Source organism: Delphinus delphis, chromosome 6, assembly GCF_949987515.2.
Source record: "Delphinus delphis chromosome 6, mDelDel1.2, whole genome shotgun sequence".
In the NCBI taxonomy this organism is placed as follows: domain Eukaryota; kingdom Metazoa; phylum Chordata; class Mammalia; order Artiodactyla; family Delphinidae; genus Delphinus; species Delphinus delphis.
The window spans coordinates 106,539,010-106,558,257 of record NC_082688.1 but is presented as its reverse complement, the minus strand read 5'-3'; the positions used below and the strand labels follow the sequence as shown (position 1 = coordinate 106,558,257).

Here is a 19,248-nt window from a genome sequence, read left to right as displayed (position 1 = left end):
AGAGTAGCAAAGATAGGAGGGATTTATTTGAAAATTTATCCAAATCTCTTTGTTTCCTAAGCTTTTTCTTTCCCGTCAGGTATTCATAAGTTTGTATTATTGATGACTTTAGGTGGCTTGTAACACACAGGTTTGGATACTGAATGTGCTGTTGGGTTTAATAAAGTAGACACAGCTGAAGAAAGTGTAGACCATAGATTAGAAGGTAGTATCCGTAATGCAGGTGTGAAAGGCGAAAAGATGGAAATATGGAATAGAAGTTTAGATGGAGGATAAAGTGAGAAAATCTAATATCTAATAAAAGTTCAGCAGCACAAGAAGAGAGAGGATGGAACAGAGGCAAAATTTAAGGAGATAGGGGCTTCCCTGGTGGCGCAGTGGTTGAGAATCTGCCTGCCAATGCAGGGGACACAGGTTCAATCCCTGGTCTGGGGAGATCCCACATGCCGCGGAGCAACTAAGCCCGTGTGCCACAACTACTGAGCCTGCGTACTGCAATTACTGAAGCCCGTGGGCCTAGAGCCCGTGCTCCACAACAAGAGAAGCCACCACAGTAAGGAGCTGCTCACCGCAACTAAGAGTAGCCCCCGCTCACTGCAACTAGAGAAAGCCCATGTGCAGCAATGAAGACCCAACACAGCCAAAAATAAATAACTAAAATAAAGTTTAAAAAAAAAGAGTTCTGACTGAATGGTACTTTGAAAAAAAAATTTAAGGAGATCAGGGCTGAAGACTGTCTAGAACTGGTGATAAAGCAAATCCACAGATTAAGAAAATTGAGAGAATCCATGCAGATTACATTAAAAGTCTCTACTCGCAAATGTAATAACAGGTGTGACAACATAGCATCATGGCAGAACAGCATACACACACACACACAAAAGAGCGAGAAGATTCTTAATGCAGCCAGAGACAATATACTTATTATCTTCAAAGAAGCAACAGTTATATATGAAAGCAGAGTTCTTAACAATGGGAGCCAAAGACATTGGAGTAATATATTGAGGGAAATATAACTGGCAACCTAGACTTTTACATTCAGCAAATATATCTTTCAAGAATAAATTTTCAGACAAAAAGTTTACCATCAGTAGGCCATAAATAAAGGCAATTTCCAAGGATGCACATCCTTCAGTCAGAAGGAAAGAATACTTAAAACACTATCTGTAGTATCCCCAAACTGGCCATAACCCAGATGTCCGCCAACAATAGAACAGAAAAGTAGACTGCCACATTTGTAAATACAAAGAAATGAAGAATAAAGTACAGTTACATGTGAGAGTATAGGGCAGGGTTTGGCAGACTTTCCACAAAGGGCCAGATAGAGATATTCTGCAGACCGAAGCGTCTCTGTCACAACTGCTTGGCTGTTGGAGTATGAAAGCAGCAAGAGATGATATATAAACAAATGGATGTGGCCATGTTCCCATAGAACTTTATTTACAAAAGTAGGTGGTGGGCCGGATTTGGTCCACAGGCTGTAGTTTGCTTCTGGTGTCGAAGACTCTCATTAACTCAATGTTGACTGAAAGAAGTGGGACACATAACATGCAGTGTGATTCCACTTACATAGAACTTCAAATGGAATGCAGAAATATGATATTTAGGTACTAGACTTGGGTGGTAAAGTTATTTTGTTACTTTGTTAAAACAAAGTTATTTTGTTATAACTTTTGTTATAAAGTTACTCGTAGTAGAAATGAGTACTGTGAAAGTCACAACAGTGATTACCTTTGGGGGGGGAGGGGTTTGGGATTGAGAAGGGGCTCATGGGGAACTCCTGGGCTGTTATTCTTGTTCTGTTTCTTGACCCAGTTGGTAGTTACACAGGTATGTGAGTACATTGTGCTTTAGGCACTTTCTATGGCTATTACCCCCTCTCCCCCCAGAATGGTTAAAAGCAGAACGAAAAGTAAGGGGAGGGTGGTTATCCCCAAAATCATGGTAATGGTTACTGTTAGGACAATGGTTCTCAACTGGGGATGATTTTGCCTCCCATGGGATATTTCACAATATCTGGACATTTTTGGTGATCACAACTGGGGGGATGTTACTGACATTGATTGGGAGAGGCCGGAGATGCAGCACAGCTGTGTCTCTCCTCCTTGCCCTGAACAAATTATTCAGCCCAAAATGCAGTAGCTCCGAGGCTGAGAACCCCTGTTACAGAAGGAAGAGGCACAGGGGTGCAGGATGCTTCTAGATGCAGGTAGTGTTCTGTTTCTAACCCTGGAGGTGGTAACGAGGGGTTTGCTTTATAACTAATTGTACAGACTTCAAGTACTCCTACGTGTGGTGATGTTTGTGGTGATAAAAGATTCCTGAAAATTGCATGGGCCCTTTCCTGGAGGTAAAACATGGCAAGTGTAATTTATGTCATGTTAAACCTGTAATGAAGGTTAACTAAAGAGTACGGCTGCAACAATTTGAGTATCAGGAATCAATGTCTACCTTGATGAAAATCTGGTGGTGTATAATGGCCATCACTTTTCGTAAACAGGGTCAATGACATGATTAAGGTGTCAGACTTGAGGTGGCCTTTACTGTGACCATCGTCATGGAGGCAGAAGCTCTTGAGTTTGGGTTCTTTTACCTAGAGGCATTCACAGGTTCATTTTTTTTAAATAAATTTATTTTATTTTTATTTATTTATTATTTTTGGCTGCATTGGGTCTTCGTTGCTGCACACGGGCTTTCTCTAGTTGCGGCGAGTGGGGTCTCTGTTGCGGTGCGCGGGCTTCTCAATGTGGTGGCTTCGCTTGTTGCGGACCATGGGTTCTAAGCGCGTGGGCTTCAGTAGATGCAGCACGTGGGCTCAGTAGTTGTGGCTCACGGGCTCTAGAGCACAGGCTCAGTAGTTGTGGCGCACGGGCTTAGTTGCTCTGTGGCATGTGGGATCTTCCCGGAGCAGGGCTCGAACCCGTGTCCCCTGCATTGGCAGGCGGAGTCTTAACCACCGCGCCACCAGGGAAGCCCCACACGTTCATTCTTGAACAGGGAAAATTCTCACCTTGTTTGGTATCATAACTTTCTCCTTTGATGTACTGAGTTAGAGAATACTTTGTAACTTTTCAAATGATAGGGTTGCCCAGAAATTATCACACCAGGATTCCATAGAGGAAGGAGTTATGGGATTCATTTTTGGAGCTGTGGAAAAGAGAAAGCAGATTTTTGAGCAGTTTGCTTTTGAGATTTGACAGTGATAGCTGGAAAGTTACTTTTTTCCAATTTGATGTTATCTTGATTACTGTTTGCTAACTGAGAAATGCCATTGTAATAGGCATGAAAACCCTGGTTCGGGAAGGTCCCTTTGTGCTGATTGCCCAGGCTGAGCACAATCACTGCAGCTGGGCCTTCCTGATGGATTCCCGCAAGGGCGGTCAGGGAAGTGTTGAAAGTGACTCGGGGAAGCCTGTGTTATTTGTCAGGAAGGTGGCGAGGGCATAACAGACTCCAGGTGGTGGTGCCTGTCCGTGTGCAGCCCCATCCACAGGTTCACCTGTGCAGGCTGAGTCTTTTTCTGTGTGAGCCATAGAAGTGTAGTAAATCATTAACTGAGTTACTGATCTATAGGTTAACTTCTACCTCAAGACCACTAGAGGGTGCTGCACCCCTGCGGTAGGGACAGGGCTGTTAGCTCTGCCTCCGTCTCACTCAGTACAGTCCAGCCTTTAGAATAGTCCATTAACAGAAAAGCTGGCCCGGAAATGGATCAGGAGAGCTGAGATTATTTTTCTGCCAAGTCATCTTTGGTAAATACAGTATCTTCATCCAAATGAATTTTTGGTTTTATTACTTGAATTAAAGCTGACAAGCAGATGACACGATAATCTAGTAACATATTTTTCTGGTATAATAATATTTTTAGCTCCTTAAGATTGCTTACCGAATCAACACAGTTTGCCTTTCAACTAAACAGAAATTCTATACTATTCTCTTCGTAGAATCTTGCAAAGATTCTAGAAATAACCCTTATTCCTTTGTGGGACACAAAAATCTCTATATTCTTTAAAATTTCATTTTTAAAAATTATCCTGTCTCAATTAGTTACTCCCAGACTCAGTTCAGCTTTTTGATAGACTTATCTCATGGTTTAAGAAGTGCTTTTTACTTCTGTCAGGTATCTTGTCCCTTGTGATTTTAAATATTTTGGAAATAAACTGGGATGCTGATAACCTGTCATCCACAGAGGTGTGGTTTAGGACAGGCATCTTCAAATTGTTTTGCTCCCAGGGCTCCTGAGGGAATTTCGAAAAACAGTATACCCTATCTCACAGTTTTAGATCGACATCTATAATGTTTTTAATCACAGCTTTAAATAGTTACAAAGAATATAATACCTGCCTATTGGGAAAATTGGCATTTTAAAATAAAAGCATTCCGTCAGTCCCAGATGTATCCAGTGGATGTTAAATCCCAGAGCAATTTGATATCCATGGTCATCTCTTTAGAAATAGAAAAGTAAGTCCTTTAATGTTCAGAGATATTATGTTTCCTAGTTTCTTTTCCTCTGAAATATTTCCCTTGTATATATCCCATAATATGTTAATATATTTTTTTTGCTTGAACTTTGAAAAATTCATTACCCTGTCATGTTTCTCCACTACAAAACAAATACATATAAATTTTGGGTTTATTTCTCATAGCCCCAAGGCCTAAGGGTAAATACTTTTACTTTGGATTAGGTTGTCTTTATTAATTAGTAGATTGTAATGCACAAACCCAGGAAATAATAAATTTTGATAAATAATTATTAGAACAGTAAAACCTTTTTGGAAGTGCTGGGTTTGCGGCTTTGAATAAAGGACGCCTCCATGACACCAGTACTGTGGCTTGTTCCTTATTGATCCTGGTGAGAGGAGAGCTGTGCTCCCCTTGTGTAAAGTGGGAGGAGGACGCAGGGGAGAAGCAAAGAAGGAGGACCAGATTGATGCATCCACACAGAACAGAGCAGCTTTAGGAAAGCGTGTGTGTGGACAGCCAGGTAGAAACTGCTCCCCTAGGACGTGTCCGGGCTCGGGTTTGCTCTGGAAAGGCTGTGTGCTCGGAAGGTGGCGAAGCTCCCAGGAGGTTCTCACGTCCCCAGAAGTGTGAGCGCAGCTCCGCTGGCACACAGTGTGGAGGTTAAGGATGTGTGCTCTCATGCAGATCTTCCTGGGTTCCAGTTCCGTCATAGCCACCGCCTTGACGGACCTTATTTTAGCCCTCTTGCTTCAGTGCCCTGTGAAGTCGGTTTATTAGTCCTAGCAGCTACCTTCCAGGGCGGTTGCCGAGATGGAATGCAGGATGGCACAGAAAGCTTACAGCCCAGCGCCTGGGTAAAAGCCACTTCAAGCTGGTACTGTGCTTGGTAGTTTGTGTTTGGAACATCAAAATTGAGACTGTTGGGCTTCCCTGGTGGCGCAGTGGTTGAGAGTCTGCCTGCCGATGCAGGGGACACGGGTTCGTGCCCCGGTCCGGGAAGATCCCACATGCTGCGGAGCGGCTGGGCCCGTGAGCCATGGCTGCTGAGCCTGCACGTCCGGAGCCTGTGCTCCGCAACGGGAGAGGCTGCGGCAGTGAGAGGCCCCGTACCGCTAAAAAAAAAAAAAAAAAAAAAATTGAGACTGTTATGTGCTATGTAAAGTGTTTGGCCACAGAAAAGAGCAGAAAGTTTCCTGGTGGGATGTTTTTGAAAAAGTTCCAAGCTGATCTTGGGAAGTGACTGCGGAGGAGAACGTTTCAGGTTGTTGATGTGATTAAGCTGTGCTAGGCATTGTCTGAAAGCTTGAAACATCTACCTTAACATTGTTCAGAGCCTTGCTATGTAATTTACACTTTGCTTTTGAAATGACTAATTTCCTGGGAGGGATTACCCTTAGCTAATGTGTTTAATGGACATGTGCTTGTTTTGCTTCACTACTAAGGTGAAAATTTCCTTTTTTCTCCTTTCTCTAACCTCGTATTTATATTTCCTTATGACATAACCATAGGAAAATTCAGTCTCTTTTCTACCTATGATGTGCTCTTTCTGCTACCTTAACTTGACAAATAGATAAAGATGAGGGAACACAGGCAGCTACTGAGATTCCTGTCACTGACTCTCACCCCGGATCTACGTGCTCTGATATTTCAGGCAAAGGACTAAGACTGCTTTCTGGCTCACGTTTTCCTGTTTTGTCAAAGGAGTAACCACATGAGTTTATTCCTCAATGATTTGTTTTTGTTGTTGCTTTTGTCCTGAAAGGCGAGCCTCCAGTGAAATCTGGTGTTTGAGGCGGTGGCTCAGTGCCAGCTCTGCGCCTTCACGCTCTACCTGATTAGCATCTCTGATCTGTTTTTGATTATCATTAATCTATCTTACCTTTATTCACTTTTTAAAAGAACTTTTTATTTGGAAACAATTATAGACTTACAGGAAATTGCAAAAATAGTAGTAGAAAGAGTCCTGAATACCATTCACCCAGTTTCCCCCAACGGTGACATCCAAGGTAGCCGTAGCATAACATCAAAACTAGGAAATTGACACTCATGTTGACTATCAACTAGAACGCAGACCTTATTCAGTTTTCACTATTTTTTTTTAGCCTTCATTCATTTGTGTGTGTGTATGTGTGTGTGTGTAGTTCTGTACAATTTTATCACATGTATAGATTCATGTAGCCACCACCACAATCAAGATACGGAATTGCTTCATCACCACAAAAGAGCTGCCTCATAATGCCTTTTTGTATTTACACCCACCTTCTACCCCTCCAACCTCCAAACTCCACTTTCATCTTTGTCCCTAGAAACCTTTCATCTGTTCTCCATCTCTGTAGTTTTGTCATTTCAAGAATGTTATAGTCTCAGTGGATCATATAGTATGTAGATTGACCTTTTCATTTAAGCATAATGCCCTTGAAGGCCATCTAGGTTGTTGCACAGTATCAACAGCTCCTTCCTCTTTATTGCGGAGTCGTGTTCCCATATAAGGGAGTACCAGAATTTGCTCAGCCATTCACCCATTGAAGGAATTTTGGGTTAATTCCAGTATTTTACTATCACAGATAAAGCTGTCATGAATATTCATGTGGAGGTTTTTTGTGTGAACAGAAGTTTTCATTTCTCTTCTTCCAGGATGTTATAAACTTATGGAGAATAGCCCTGCCGGATCCATGGCACACAGTTTAAGAATATTTCTGATCATTTTTAGAGCTCAGTAATACATAAGAGGTCTCACAGGATTTTATTTAAATAAGACTGTGTCACTGTAAGAGAATGAGAATGGAATGCAGAGAGTTTAATGTAATGCTTTTCATGCTTTTTTAAAAGACTCCTCAGACAACAAGGAAAAGAAATCTTTCAGCCTTGAAGAGAAGTCCAAAATCTCCAAAAACCGTGTTCATTATATGAAATTCACAAAAGGTAAAATTAAGCATTTCTTTCCTTGTTTGAAATCTCTGTGTTCACACTGGATTTCTTAAAGCATTTTTAGCTCTTCGCTAGCATCACTTGTTTTACTTACAAAATGGGGAAGGAGGGCCGCGCTGACTGGATTGATCTGAAGCAGCGCTGACGTTTCAGCTCTTGCTGTGAGTCACCGGGGGTCTTGTTAGGATGCAGATGCAGACTCATTCGTTCTGAGGTGGGCCCCAGGTTCGGCTTTAGACTATGTACGAGTCCTTCGGTAAAAAGCTGAGTGTGGAAGCTGACTTGCTGTTTAGAAGAGAAAAGGAACTTTATGTGGCTAGATCAGAAAATTTTAATTTATCGCTCAACATTTTTATTTACATTTTCCTGTTTTTTAGAGCTTAATGTTGGTGTTGAACAGCTCCTAAAATGTGCCAATTTAGAGAATTATGCGCCATGTTGAGATCTCCAGTATGAGAAATCTCACTCCCGAGTTGACTCTTCTATTATTCCACACCGTTTCTGTGTTTCATGCAGTGTTAACTTAGGTGTTCCATGGTAATTGCAAAAATAGTGTTAGAAAGCATGTCTTCCTTCATCACCACCTCCCCACTCCCCCAGTGCTGTACCTACATGGTCAGTCGTGGGTGCAGGTGTCCTATTTAACCACTAGGTGGCAGTCTTGTATTGGAAAGAAACCATTTAACTTGAACTCATCAACTCCCCAGATGTTTTCCCATGGAACAGTGTTGTGTACTAAGTGTACTTTTCAGGCACAAAACGTTATTTATTACATTAATATACTTAAAGCGTAAGTATGATAACTATGTTATCTAGTCACCATTTGATGGTTCATCTGTGGGAGAGTGGCTGTATGTTTCTACCTCTGTATGCCAGGAAAAGCACGGGTCTTTGCTTTAGTCTCGTTGGCATGATTGGGAATTCCCTGACATCTAGAACCCTGCTGAATAGCAATGGGCACTGGAATTCTCACTACTCTAAACTGTTAATGGTGGCTCTCATTTGGAGCCAGGACCCCAAAAGGTAGACTGGGTTTGGTTTGAGGGAGGGCTCATGGCAGAGCTGAAGGGAGGAGAGAGCCGATTGGGTTCGGGGACGCGTGCAGGGAGAGACTGGGGTTCCCCTTCCCTGTCCCGGCAGGTATGGCTTGTCTGGCTCGTCGTGTTAGCCCCTCTTCTTTCTGTCAGGGTAGAAGCTTCTTTGTCGTTCTCCCGTATGGCTTCTGAGCAGGGTTCCTCTCCACCCCTGACCTGCTGCAGGACAGAAAGCAATCCTTGTTGGCCCCTCTGTCCTTGTCGAGAGAGGCTAAATGGTCACTTAATACCCATCCCCTTAGGGGAAAAAAAAATAGTTACAGCAGGAGGGGTGCTGAGCACAAATGAAATTAAAAGTGCGCTGTGACTTTTGGGTAGTACAGCAGTCTTTTAAGCTCTGACTTTTGAGAATAGAATCTTCTCATTTTCCTTTTGTACCTGACTACATGCATGATTTCATCTGAAGCATTTGCCGAAGCTGGGATAAAACTCTTTAATCTAATGGATGCCGGGAGTATCTCCTTTCTGTTTCTAGTTAAGCCACCCCCTTGCCAGGTGACCCTATCAACCTGCTTGGTTTGTTGTGCTTTCCTTTTCTCTCTTTTAAAATGAGATTTGCTTATTTATTAGCCTTGTTTGGGGAGCAGGGGGCATTGGTATGTAGGGAGGGTAATTCAACATATATTGTAAGAAAGGTAGCAGAGAAGATTGAGTGGAAAATAGAGGAATTGCAGATTGGGAATAAATAGGAAAGATAGAGGGAGGCAGAAATCCAGGTAGTGAGGAAAATACTCATTTACTGTCCATCGCAGCAATCCACAGTGAAAGTTAATTTTTATTTACTTATTTATTTATTTTTAATTTTATTTATTTGGCCGTGTGGCGCGGCATGTGGGATCTTAGTTCCCTGACCAGGGATTGAACCCATGCCCCCTGCAGTGGAAGCGCCTCCATGCTGGACCGCCGGACCGCCAGGGAAGTCCCCAAACGTTTATTTTAAAGTTCTTCAACTTACTGAAAGAAATCTTTCCTTGTAGAGCAGCTGTTGTCACTGGATGTGAATGATAACCTCTCAGTTTCCTCCAAGAAGGACTATCTTAGGCCACAGGAAACTGGATTCTGGCCATGACTGTCTCACACAAATCACTCAACCTCCTCCCCTCTTTTAGCCTCAGTTTCCATTTTTGTGAAATGAAAGATTTTTAAGTCATTGTTGAGTTCTAAAATAGGTTGTGCTTTAGAACTTACCAGAAATGATGCCGTTGTGTGGACATTTTGATGTCCACAGCATAGTGGATGATAAGGAGTTTTGCCCATGGGTATGCTTGTAGTACAGTAACTAACTCACTTGTTTAATGAGGATGATTCATACTGTAACTCCATCTATGGTCCAGGAAACTAAAACATGGAAAGACGGCATTTTATTTAGCTTGGTGTGAAGAGTGAAGATAAAGATTACAGTAGCAAATAGCATTGTAAAATTTGTTACTGCCTAAATATTGGCTGTAGCATTTTAGTTCTGATACATAATTATTCCTTTCTTTAGTCCTAAATTTATAATTTAAATTTGACATCATTTATTACATAATTTCAAAATGTTAGTTTCATCCATATTTGTTTAAAAGCCTAACTTCAGCAGTGGTTTCTTTTAATTTGAAAAATATTTGGCAAGGCCATATCTGCAGAGAAAAAACAATAGGGAAAATATAAATTTCTCCAAAGCCGTTTTCGAGGTTTTTAATATTATACAGTGAGAAGTTGTCCAGAGGGCATTGCTTGTTGCTCCCAGTCATGCAGTGGGTGGGTGGAAGGTTGTGTACACTGTACTTGTGTGGCTTCACTGTGGTAATTTATTCAGGCTTCTCATTCCTGTGACAACTTGTGATACTTCACTCCTTAAACAAGGAAACTACACTCAGCGTGCGTGTCCGTGTGGTCGGCTCCTGGTCTGGAGGCGGACTGTAGTGTCCTGGCCCAGCTGGCCCCCTGCTGTCAGGCTCGGGTGATGGGTGTTCCGCTTCCTCTTCAGGCTCTGGCTCTTCTGACATTTCACTGTGAAGTAGCACCACTGCAGGCTTTTAAAAAGTTCTGACTGTCTTATTATTGGTTGTGAGGGTCTCACTTATTTTACCCCCTGCTCTGATTCTCTCAGGTTTCCTGATTTTCTCACATTATTACCCTTTCAGTGAAGTTTTCTTAATCTTCTGTCCTAGGCTTATTATCAGTCCTATGTGTTTTCACTAAAAAACAAAATCAAAATATAATATCATTTGTTTTATCCTTCTTGATTGGGGAATGCAAATAAATTTTCTAAGCAAGTGAAGCTACCTACGTAACCCTTCAGTGTTTTTTATTTAACGAACATATTTCTCAAACCTGCATTTCCTTACCCTTGCCCCTTTACTCTGAGTAGAAGAACTCAGTTTTTTGAGTCCTGGATATAATACAGTGCTATAATACAGTTTTCGCCTTAGCACTTGTTGGGGTGACTTTTGTCCTTAAACTAAGAGGTTCCAAATTTCCATGATTATCAAGTTCTTACGTTTATTTTTTATCGTTTTATTTGCTTCCCATATGGACTTCTTGGTGTTGTAAGGGTGTCTGGCTGCGGTCATGTTCCTCTCTTCCCATTTGCTGCGCTGATAGACAGGAACACCCGATAATCCTCATGATTAGAAAAACAGCTAAAATGATCCTAAATAAACTGCTGTTCTCTGAAAGTATCAGATCATCCCTTCATGGACTTTGTTACATCAGCTTGGCTACTAGAACCTTTTTTCCTCGGTTCTTGAAATGATATGGACGGTTGAAGACTGGTAGATAAATAAACCAAATCCAGGCAGATAACATATACTTCCTATTCTGTTCAGTTTTTTGACTGTCATTTTCTCTGAGACAAGTTTATCAACAGTATTTGCTATGATTTGACCGTCATTCAGAACTGAGGCCAATAACTTTCAAACTCATTTTTAATATGTATATTTTATTCAAAACTGGCCATAATTTTATAACATTTGTAAACTATTCAGCCAGGACCATTAACTAATAACTATTTCAACATCACTTCCATCTTCACAGTTTTATCTACCTTTAAGTTCCTTTCCATTGGTCTCTGTTAATTCTTCTCTGTGTTTTGTTTTCCAGATCAAATCCAGAGCAAGGCCTGTAACAATCCTGGTTTCTACATTTACTTAAATGAACTTTGCTAAAGGGTAGACATTTCTGATACGAGAACCCATCACCAAAACTTTAGAAACACTTGCGCCTTCATTGGTACATTCTTTACTAGCTTGACAGCTTTCCCTTTGATTCTAGATTTGGTTTTCATCACTGCGTGTTCATGTTTTGACATCCTGTTTTAGAATTGTCATCTTGCATGTACCCTCCCTTCCTTAACCCCTGCAGCATTCCTTTTAGTTCAGTTGCTGTAAAAGAGATTGTCATTTGCATTTCTTTTAGGGTATCTGTTCCATTTCAGGAGCTAGCTTAGGGATGGGTGGCTGCCACGTATTTTGAACTCAGTACAACTCCTTTTTCTGAACTAGAAACTGCCACCCGAATGTGCTCTGCCGTGCAGAATGGGTTCTGCTGAGGGCAAAGCTTGGAATAGATCTCAGACCTCATGAACGTTGTCCACTTCTCCCCACCAGTTTTATTCCCTACTTTTCTGGCTCATTTTCTGAGTTCCCATCTGGGATAGACTTCATTTTGCTCTTGAGTAGCTTTCCTTTGGGGTCTTCTGTCTGGGTTCTACGTAATAGCCAGGTAGAACCAGGAAGCTTCATTTATTTCCAGCTCAGGAAGAGAGGCGAGAGCAGCACAGAGCCACGCACGAGCCTGTCCTGGCAGGAACAGGTTGCACTGACTGGACCCATGAGTCTGGTACTGCAGCCTAGGAAACTGGTTTTGGCGCCTGGTTTTGCATTAAATCGAAGGGTGTTTGTTTTTTTAATTTCATGGAGTCACTAAGCAATATCATATTTGAATGCCCCAGTGATAGTCAGTGAACTAGAACCCTTCTGGGTCATGACGGTACTTTGCCAAGTCAGTTTGCTGCAGGAAACCAAGAAGATAAGTGGGTCTGTGACAGTGGAGCTCAGGCTTCCAACGCAGAACAAAGACTCTGGTGTCTAACCCAGAGCCTCACTCCCCCGGAGCCTCAAGACTTTATATGTAGTAGTTACATTTTAGAATACATTTACCGTGAAGTTGACAAATGGGACTAGATTTGGTCCACTGCTCACAGGGTATTATTGGTAGAAGTGGAAATTCCGTAGAAGTGAATTTTAAATTAGTTGGTTTGTGGGTTTGAAATTAAGTTAAAGAGTTTAGGGTTTTTAATAAGAATCAAGGATCCTTTGGACACTGTTTTTGCCAGAAGCCATTTAATTTCCGACTCTTATTATGTATCCCTTTATTTAAAAAAGATATAGCTATTACAGTAAAAAAATTTAAAGAGAAACATCTGAAACCCTTTCACCCTAATGCAATGAATTTTATTTGCATTTATTAAAAAAATTCATTCATTTAATTAATTATTGAGCTTCTATGTGTCAAATGCAGTATGTTCTCATTCCTGTGCTCATTTGGGGTTTTGGAGCTACGTTTCTTAGCAGCGTTTTTTTTATCCTGCATTTCATAATCCTAAGTAAGTAGCTCATGTCTCCTTGAAGTAAACAGGATCTGTTTTCTAAGTGGGGAGCCCAGAGGCCCAGAAATCATACCTTGAAGGCATACCAGTAGTAGAGCTGCTGTAGAATTGAGCTTTCCTCTCCATCTCCATGCTCAGGGCTGTTTCTAACATTAAGAGAAAGTCAAGGGTTCTGGTTCACTTATTTGATTTTTAAGTGATTTTTAAATTTATTTAATTGCAGTAATCTGTGAAGGGGAAACAGAAGGTCAGTAGTTTACAAAATTGTTTCTTTCTTTTCCAAAACCCATCTTGCTTTCAGGAGTTTCATGGTTTATATTTGTATTCCTTATTTTAGAAAGAATATATTACTGAAGGTGTCACGTTTTTCTAGGGAAGGATCTCTCATCTCGGAGCCAAACAGATCTTGACTGCATTTTTGGGAAAAGACAGAATAAGAAGACTCCCGAGGTATTAAGCCACATACGATTGATTTTTCAACTGTGTATAGAACTATGTATATTTATTACTCATAGTACTTTCCAGGCAAAGTTACCAAAAAACCTTCTAGAGGCTTCATACAAAGGCTGAATGGTATCCTCTGAATAGTAATACTTGATAGATGATATGTATTATAAGGAACTTTAAAAAGAATGTGTGTTCTCTGGGCTTTTTTCCCTCCTGGTGTGAGGACTAGACTAACCTCCGGGAAGAACGCCTGTTGCTGATGGATTCAAAGGGGCCAGCGTCTCCCGGCTGCACGAGGGAGGGAGGCGCTCGCTGCAGGCAGCCATTTTGCTCGCTTTGCTCAGAGCGCGTAGCTCTCTCTGGAGCATGGCTGTGGGGGAGACCGTCAGACTCACGCTCAGTCCTGGGCTCTTCCACCTGAAAAGCATTTTGAGACAATGTTGGATCGGCATGGAGAATCTGGAAGGGATTTAGATGTGGTATTTCCTCCATTGTACAATATTGTTTGTTTCAAAACTAGAAGACAAGAATCGAGTGACTAAACTGCACCCTGAATGGGGTGCATCCGTAATTCATGATCCTAACTATTAAATTGGGCTCTGTAATACAGCACAGAGTTCTTTGTGCCATTTCCAACTGTAAGACACAGCCCTGGATGTCGTTTGCATATCAAAATAGTAGGATTCTTAGAATATGCATTTCTGGAGATAATGGGAGAAAAATATTTAAAGTTGATCTTATTGATATCTATGAAAATCTGAAATATACGGTTGCTCTCACTAGCTACGGTAACTATCACTCAGCTAATCTGATGTGTCATACTCACGTTCCTTTATTGGTTCCTAGTCAAGGTCCTGATGACTACAGAGCAAAAAAGACGTGTTTCATTTATTTCTGACATTTCTCCAGACTGTCAGAAAATTTTCCAGGATGGTAGCTATTTGTTACTTAATATAATTTTCAAAGACTTCAGAATTACCAGTTATTGGAAATTTTGTTTGGTGACTTCCTTTGTAGGTTAGGACCAAACTCCTAGTCTTTCAGCACTTTTCTGCCCCCGCATGTGTAGCCATTAGGACAGAGGAGGGAGGCCTGGGCCCTGGGGCCTGCTGAGCGGCACTTCCTGCAGCTCTGCTGAGTTACGTCTGGGTAGGTGGATCATTAGGGAGGGAGCATCCTGAGTTCAGGCTGCACTGGATGCTTCATTCACAGGAGGCTGTTGAAAAGAGCCAGGGTCATCAGACAACCCAGCTTCTGGTCACACCTCTGCTCCGCCCCTCCCTGGTTCCTGTGGGATGTGGATTAGGCCCTCTGCCTGGTTCACCAAGGACTTCCGCCCCTGGCTTATCTCAGTTTTCCCCTCCTTCCAGTGTCCTCAGTACCCTCAGGGATGCTCTCTGAGCCTCTGCTCTGCCCTAACAACCCCGCCTGGCCACACCCTGCGCCTTGACCTCAGTGCCTCGCCCCTCCCTGGGTCCCCGGGGACTGTCTTTCTGTCCCAGCTCTCCCAGTCGTGCATTCCCACTGCACCGGCTTTTCTGAATCTTTGCCTTGGATTACTTGATTCTCCCTGCTGCCAGCCTTCATTGCCCCCAGCCTGCGTCCTCTCTCTCCAGCATCCTCTTTGAAATTGTACAGTTGAACAGATCGGGGAAGGAAACATTACTTATGGGCTTCTGGTAGAATTTTAAAAGAATTTATGTGGTAAGCACAGGAAAGCTTTTTGTTATAGGAGATGAGAGGTTTCTCATCCTCTGATCGCCATCTATTTGAGGGCTTACTGGTGTGGGATGCCATAAGGTTTTTCAGCACTGTGCGGTACTTGACTTTTTGGCGGTATAGTCATTTATGATCTGGTTAAAGCGAGCTGTTCCCCTGTATTTGAGGAGTTCCAGAAACAGTTCCCTAGTACTAGCCCAGGGAAAATCTATTTTGGTACACTTGGTGTGGAGAAGACCAACCTTGATATAATTCTGTGTTTTGTGCAAGAATGGTATCCAGGCACATCTTCATCTCTCATTCTGCTGATGCAGTTAAGGTCCTGCTTGGTGGAGAGGCTGTGTTCTATCAAGGTGCAGCTCCTGCTCTAGAGCTGTGCTTCTCCACCACGGTTGCCCAAGAATGGGCTGAGGAGCTTTAAAAAAACTGCTCTTGTCAGGGTCCCACCCCAGATCAATGAAATCCAAAGTCTGGGTTAGGGTTTGGGCATCAGCACGTAAGAAAAAGAGAGAGCCCTTTTGTGTTTTTTTTTAATTAAAAGAAAAGATATCCTACCCAGGTGATTCAGGTGTTTATTCTGCCGTGTAATGAGGAGTAAGGCTTGAGAACCACTAGTAGAGGCCCTGACGGGTAACTCTGCAGGTGGAGCCTTGGCTGTAGTGTCAGGACTATTGCCTAGAGCAGGGCTTCTCAATCCTCATGTGTACACAGATCCTCTGGGACTTTCGTTAAGCTGTGGGTTCTGTTTCACAAAGGCTGGGTGGGACCTGAATTCTGCATTTCTGAGGAGCTCCCGGGCGATGCCGCTGCCGCTGGTGGCACTGCCGCATGTGCCGCAGGGAGCGCATGGGGCCTCTGCAGTGTTTTGTTTTGTTTTTAACATCTCTATTGGAGTATAATTGCCTTATAGTGGTGTGTTAGTTTCTGCTGTATAACAAAGTGAATCAACTATACGTATACATATATCCCCATATCTCTTCCCTCTTGCGTCTCCCTCCCTCCCACCCTCCCTATCCCACCCCTCTAGGTGGTCACAAAGCACCAAGCTGATCTCCCTGTGCTATGTGGCTGCTTCCCACTAGCTATCTATTTTACGTTTGGTAGTGTATATATGTCCATGCCACTCTCTCGCTTCGTCCCAGCTTACCCTTCCCCCTCCCCATATCCTCAAGTCCATTCTCTAGTAGGTCTGTGTCTTTATTCCCGTCCTGCCCCTAGGTTCTTCGTGACCTTCTTTTTTTTAGATTCCATATATATGTGTTAGCATACAGTATTTGTTTTTTCTTTCTGACTTCACTCTGTATGATAGACTCTAGGTCCATCCACCTCACTACAAATAACTCAATTTCGTTTCTTTTATCTCTGCAGTATTTTACATTTGACACACACCTGCATGTGTATATGTACTTAAATCTAATCACATTTTTTCGGCACCAAAGAAAACACCTGTCTGTAAAGCGGTCACTTTTAAATTTGTCTTTTACACACATATGGATTTTCATATATTGAGTTCGCTTTTATTGAGGCATACCTGTACCTTCGTTGTTGCTAAGTAAACCGTTGCTAAGAAACCTTACCATGTTAATTACAACAGCCCTTCTAGCTGAGGGCTGGAGTCCTTTGATCAGATCTGTTTGAAAACACCACCTCTTTTGGCTCCAGTGTTCAGCTGGAAGGAATATTGCTTTGTTTTACTCCCTTGACCCCCATAGCAACATTGGCCTCAAGTCAATCTTTGGCATTACCGAGGCCAAGGCGCTGCTGGAGGTCAGATGCTGGAGTCTCAGAAACCATGGTGGTATGAAATGTTAAAGCGGTAGCACCTCTCTGGGTGCTTTGGATAAGGTGCTGATACTGATCCTGTCTTTGCATCTAGGTTTAAAGAACCTTGGGCGTTGTCCACATCGGGCTTGGGGAGCATCATACCTCTCACATGAAGCGCAACCCGCTGATTTCTACACCCCCTGGCTGTTACGATAATAGAAATTACAGCTTTATTAAGCATTTGTGTGCCAGACACTGTGCTAGACACTTATTTCTCTATTTAATCCTCATAGCTATCTTATGAAGTAGGCATCATTATCGACCTTCTTGCAGAGAGGCTCAGAAAGGTTTGTTACCAAGCTCCGAAGTGGCACAGATGGGATTGAAATCCAGGTCCCTCTGACTCCAAAGCCAGTGCTTTTTCCCCTATACCACACTACTACCAATGTTAATTAACTTTTGTTGTGTTTAAAAAAAAAAAATCTGCATTTTAATGATCTAGTTATGATGTAGAAATTTTATTTGAGATTTTGCCAGAGACATAAATAGTTAATATTTTAACAGAACTTTGTGGAAAAATGATTCTCGTTTTGCTGAAAATAATAGTTTAAGTTTCAAAACGTCACTACCTTGCCTTCAATCAGAGTTGAACTGTTAGGGGTTTGGAAGCATATTACCAAATGCCTGGGCCAGCTTTGGGAACATTTTACTTTGTCATTGGAGCTGTAGGCAGGCTGAATTAAGAACAAGCTAGCTTGAGTTCCTGGAGCATAGGTACCATGTTACTTGTGTATTTTCTGGTCTCTCAAATGAACTGAATGATCTAAATACACATACACATACACACACATATATCCCCAAAACATTAGCAGCCCTCAATTAATACGTCATGAGGTTTTTTTGCTTTTTGTTTTTTTAAAACTTTTAATTTTGAAATAATTATAGATTCACAGGAAGTTGCAAAGATAGTACAGAGGGGTTACATCTTATTAACTATCATACAAGATGAAAACTAGGAAACTGATGTTGGTGGGATCTGTGTGTAGTTCTGTGCCATGTCATCACGTTTGTGGATCCTGTAACCACTGTCGAATTCAGATGCAGAACTGTTCCCTCACCACGAACGTCTCCCTCATGCTGGCCCCATTTATAGTCACATTCCCTCTACCACAGTTCCTCCCCCCAGCAATCACTGTTGCTAACTGAATTGTCTGATCTGAAATAGAATATCATGTATATGGCTCATTGGATCTCCCACGGTCTGATGCTGAGTCTGCTCATATCAGTAATGATCAATACCCAGGTTTTTAAGGGCTGATTGTAGTTTCAGTGACCTGCCTCCTGCACTTTTCCATGCTAGATTTTATGTCTTCTGTCTCATGGGTCTTTCGAGAACGCCTTGTAGAATCAGATCATTTGATGTCTCTAAAGCCCAAGGTTATCGGTTAAGTCATTTACTTTAGTAATTCTGGAAGTATATCAAACCGTAAAGTGATATATAAATATAGGGTGTATCATAATGTGACAGGTTTGCCATCTGTAATGTGTCAGCATGGGAGAGCTCCTTGGGCAGTGTCTTGGGGTACACTCATTATGGGGAGGTTGGCGAACTCTTTTAAATTGCATAAAGAATTTGTGTGTGGGTCTGTCTGCATGTGTGTTTGAATATATAAAGTCCAGTGCTTTCATCTGATTTTCACAGGAGTCCTTGAACCCTAAAGAAACTTAAAATCCAGGACTATGCATAAAAACAAAACAAAACAAACTCTTCCCAATCCAAAAAAGAAATCACTTAAAATGAAAATTTTCTTTGTGAGGGTAGTACGAGTTATAATATGTAGAAATAAAAAGAGATTCACATCAAAACAAAACAACAACCCAAGCTAAACTCAAGATGTCCAGGACACGTTTAGGAAGTTTAAATTACGCCTTCTATTCTGTCTCTGACCTTTATACATTTAATGAAGAAATCGATCCACTGTATTTTTTTTTTTTTTTTTTTTTTGCGGTACACGGGCCTCCCACTGCCACAGCCCCTCCCGTTGCGGAGCACAGGCTCCAGACGCACAGGCCCAGCGGCCATGGCTCACAGGCCCAGCCGCTCCGCGGCATGTGGGATCCTCCTGGACCAGGGCACGAACCTGTGACCCCTGCATCGGCAGGCGGACTCCCAACCACTGCGCCACCAGGCAAACCTGATCCACTGTATTTTTACATGTGGACTTTCTCATCTGTCACATA

At 42.2% G+C, this 19,248-nt stretch overlaps 1 protein-coding gene across 2 annotated transcripts in view; it reads left to right on the top strand.

The window, feature by feature from the left end:
- The window catches only part of PINX1 (PIN2 (TERF1) interacting telomerase inhibitor 1), an 84,593-nt gene that overhangs the window by 11,393 nt on the left and 53,952 nt on the right, over positions 1-19,248 (top strand). For both annotated transcript variants that reach the window (XR_009519940.1, XM_060015260.1), the window contains exons 5-6: positions 7,294-7,386; positions 13,451-13,527. Coding sequence is in view for 1 of the 2 variants with exons in the window: in XM_060015260.1 (XP_059871243.1) it covers positions 7,294-7,386; positions 13,451-13,527 (170 nt within the window). In the remaining variant the exon portion in view is untranslated. The remainder of the gene's footprint in view (positions 1-7,293; positions 7,387-13,450; positions 13,528-19,248) is intronic.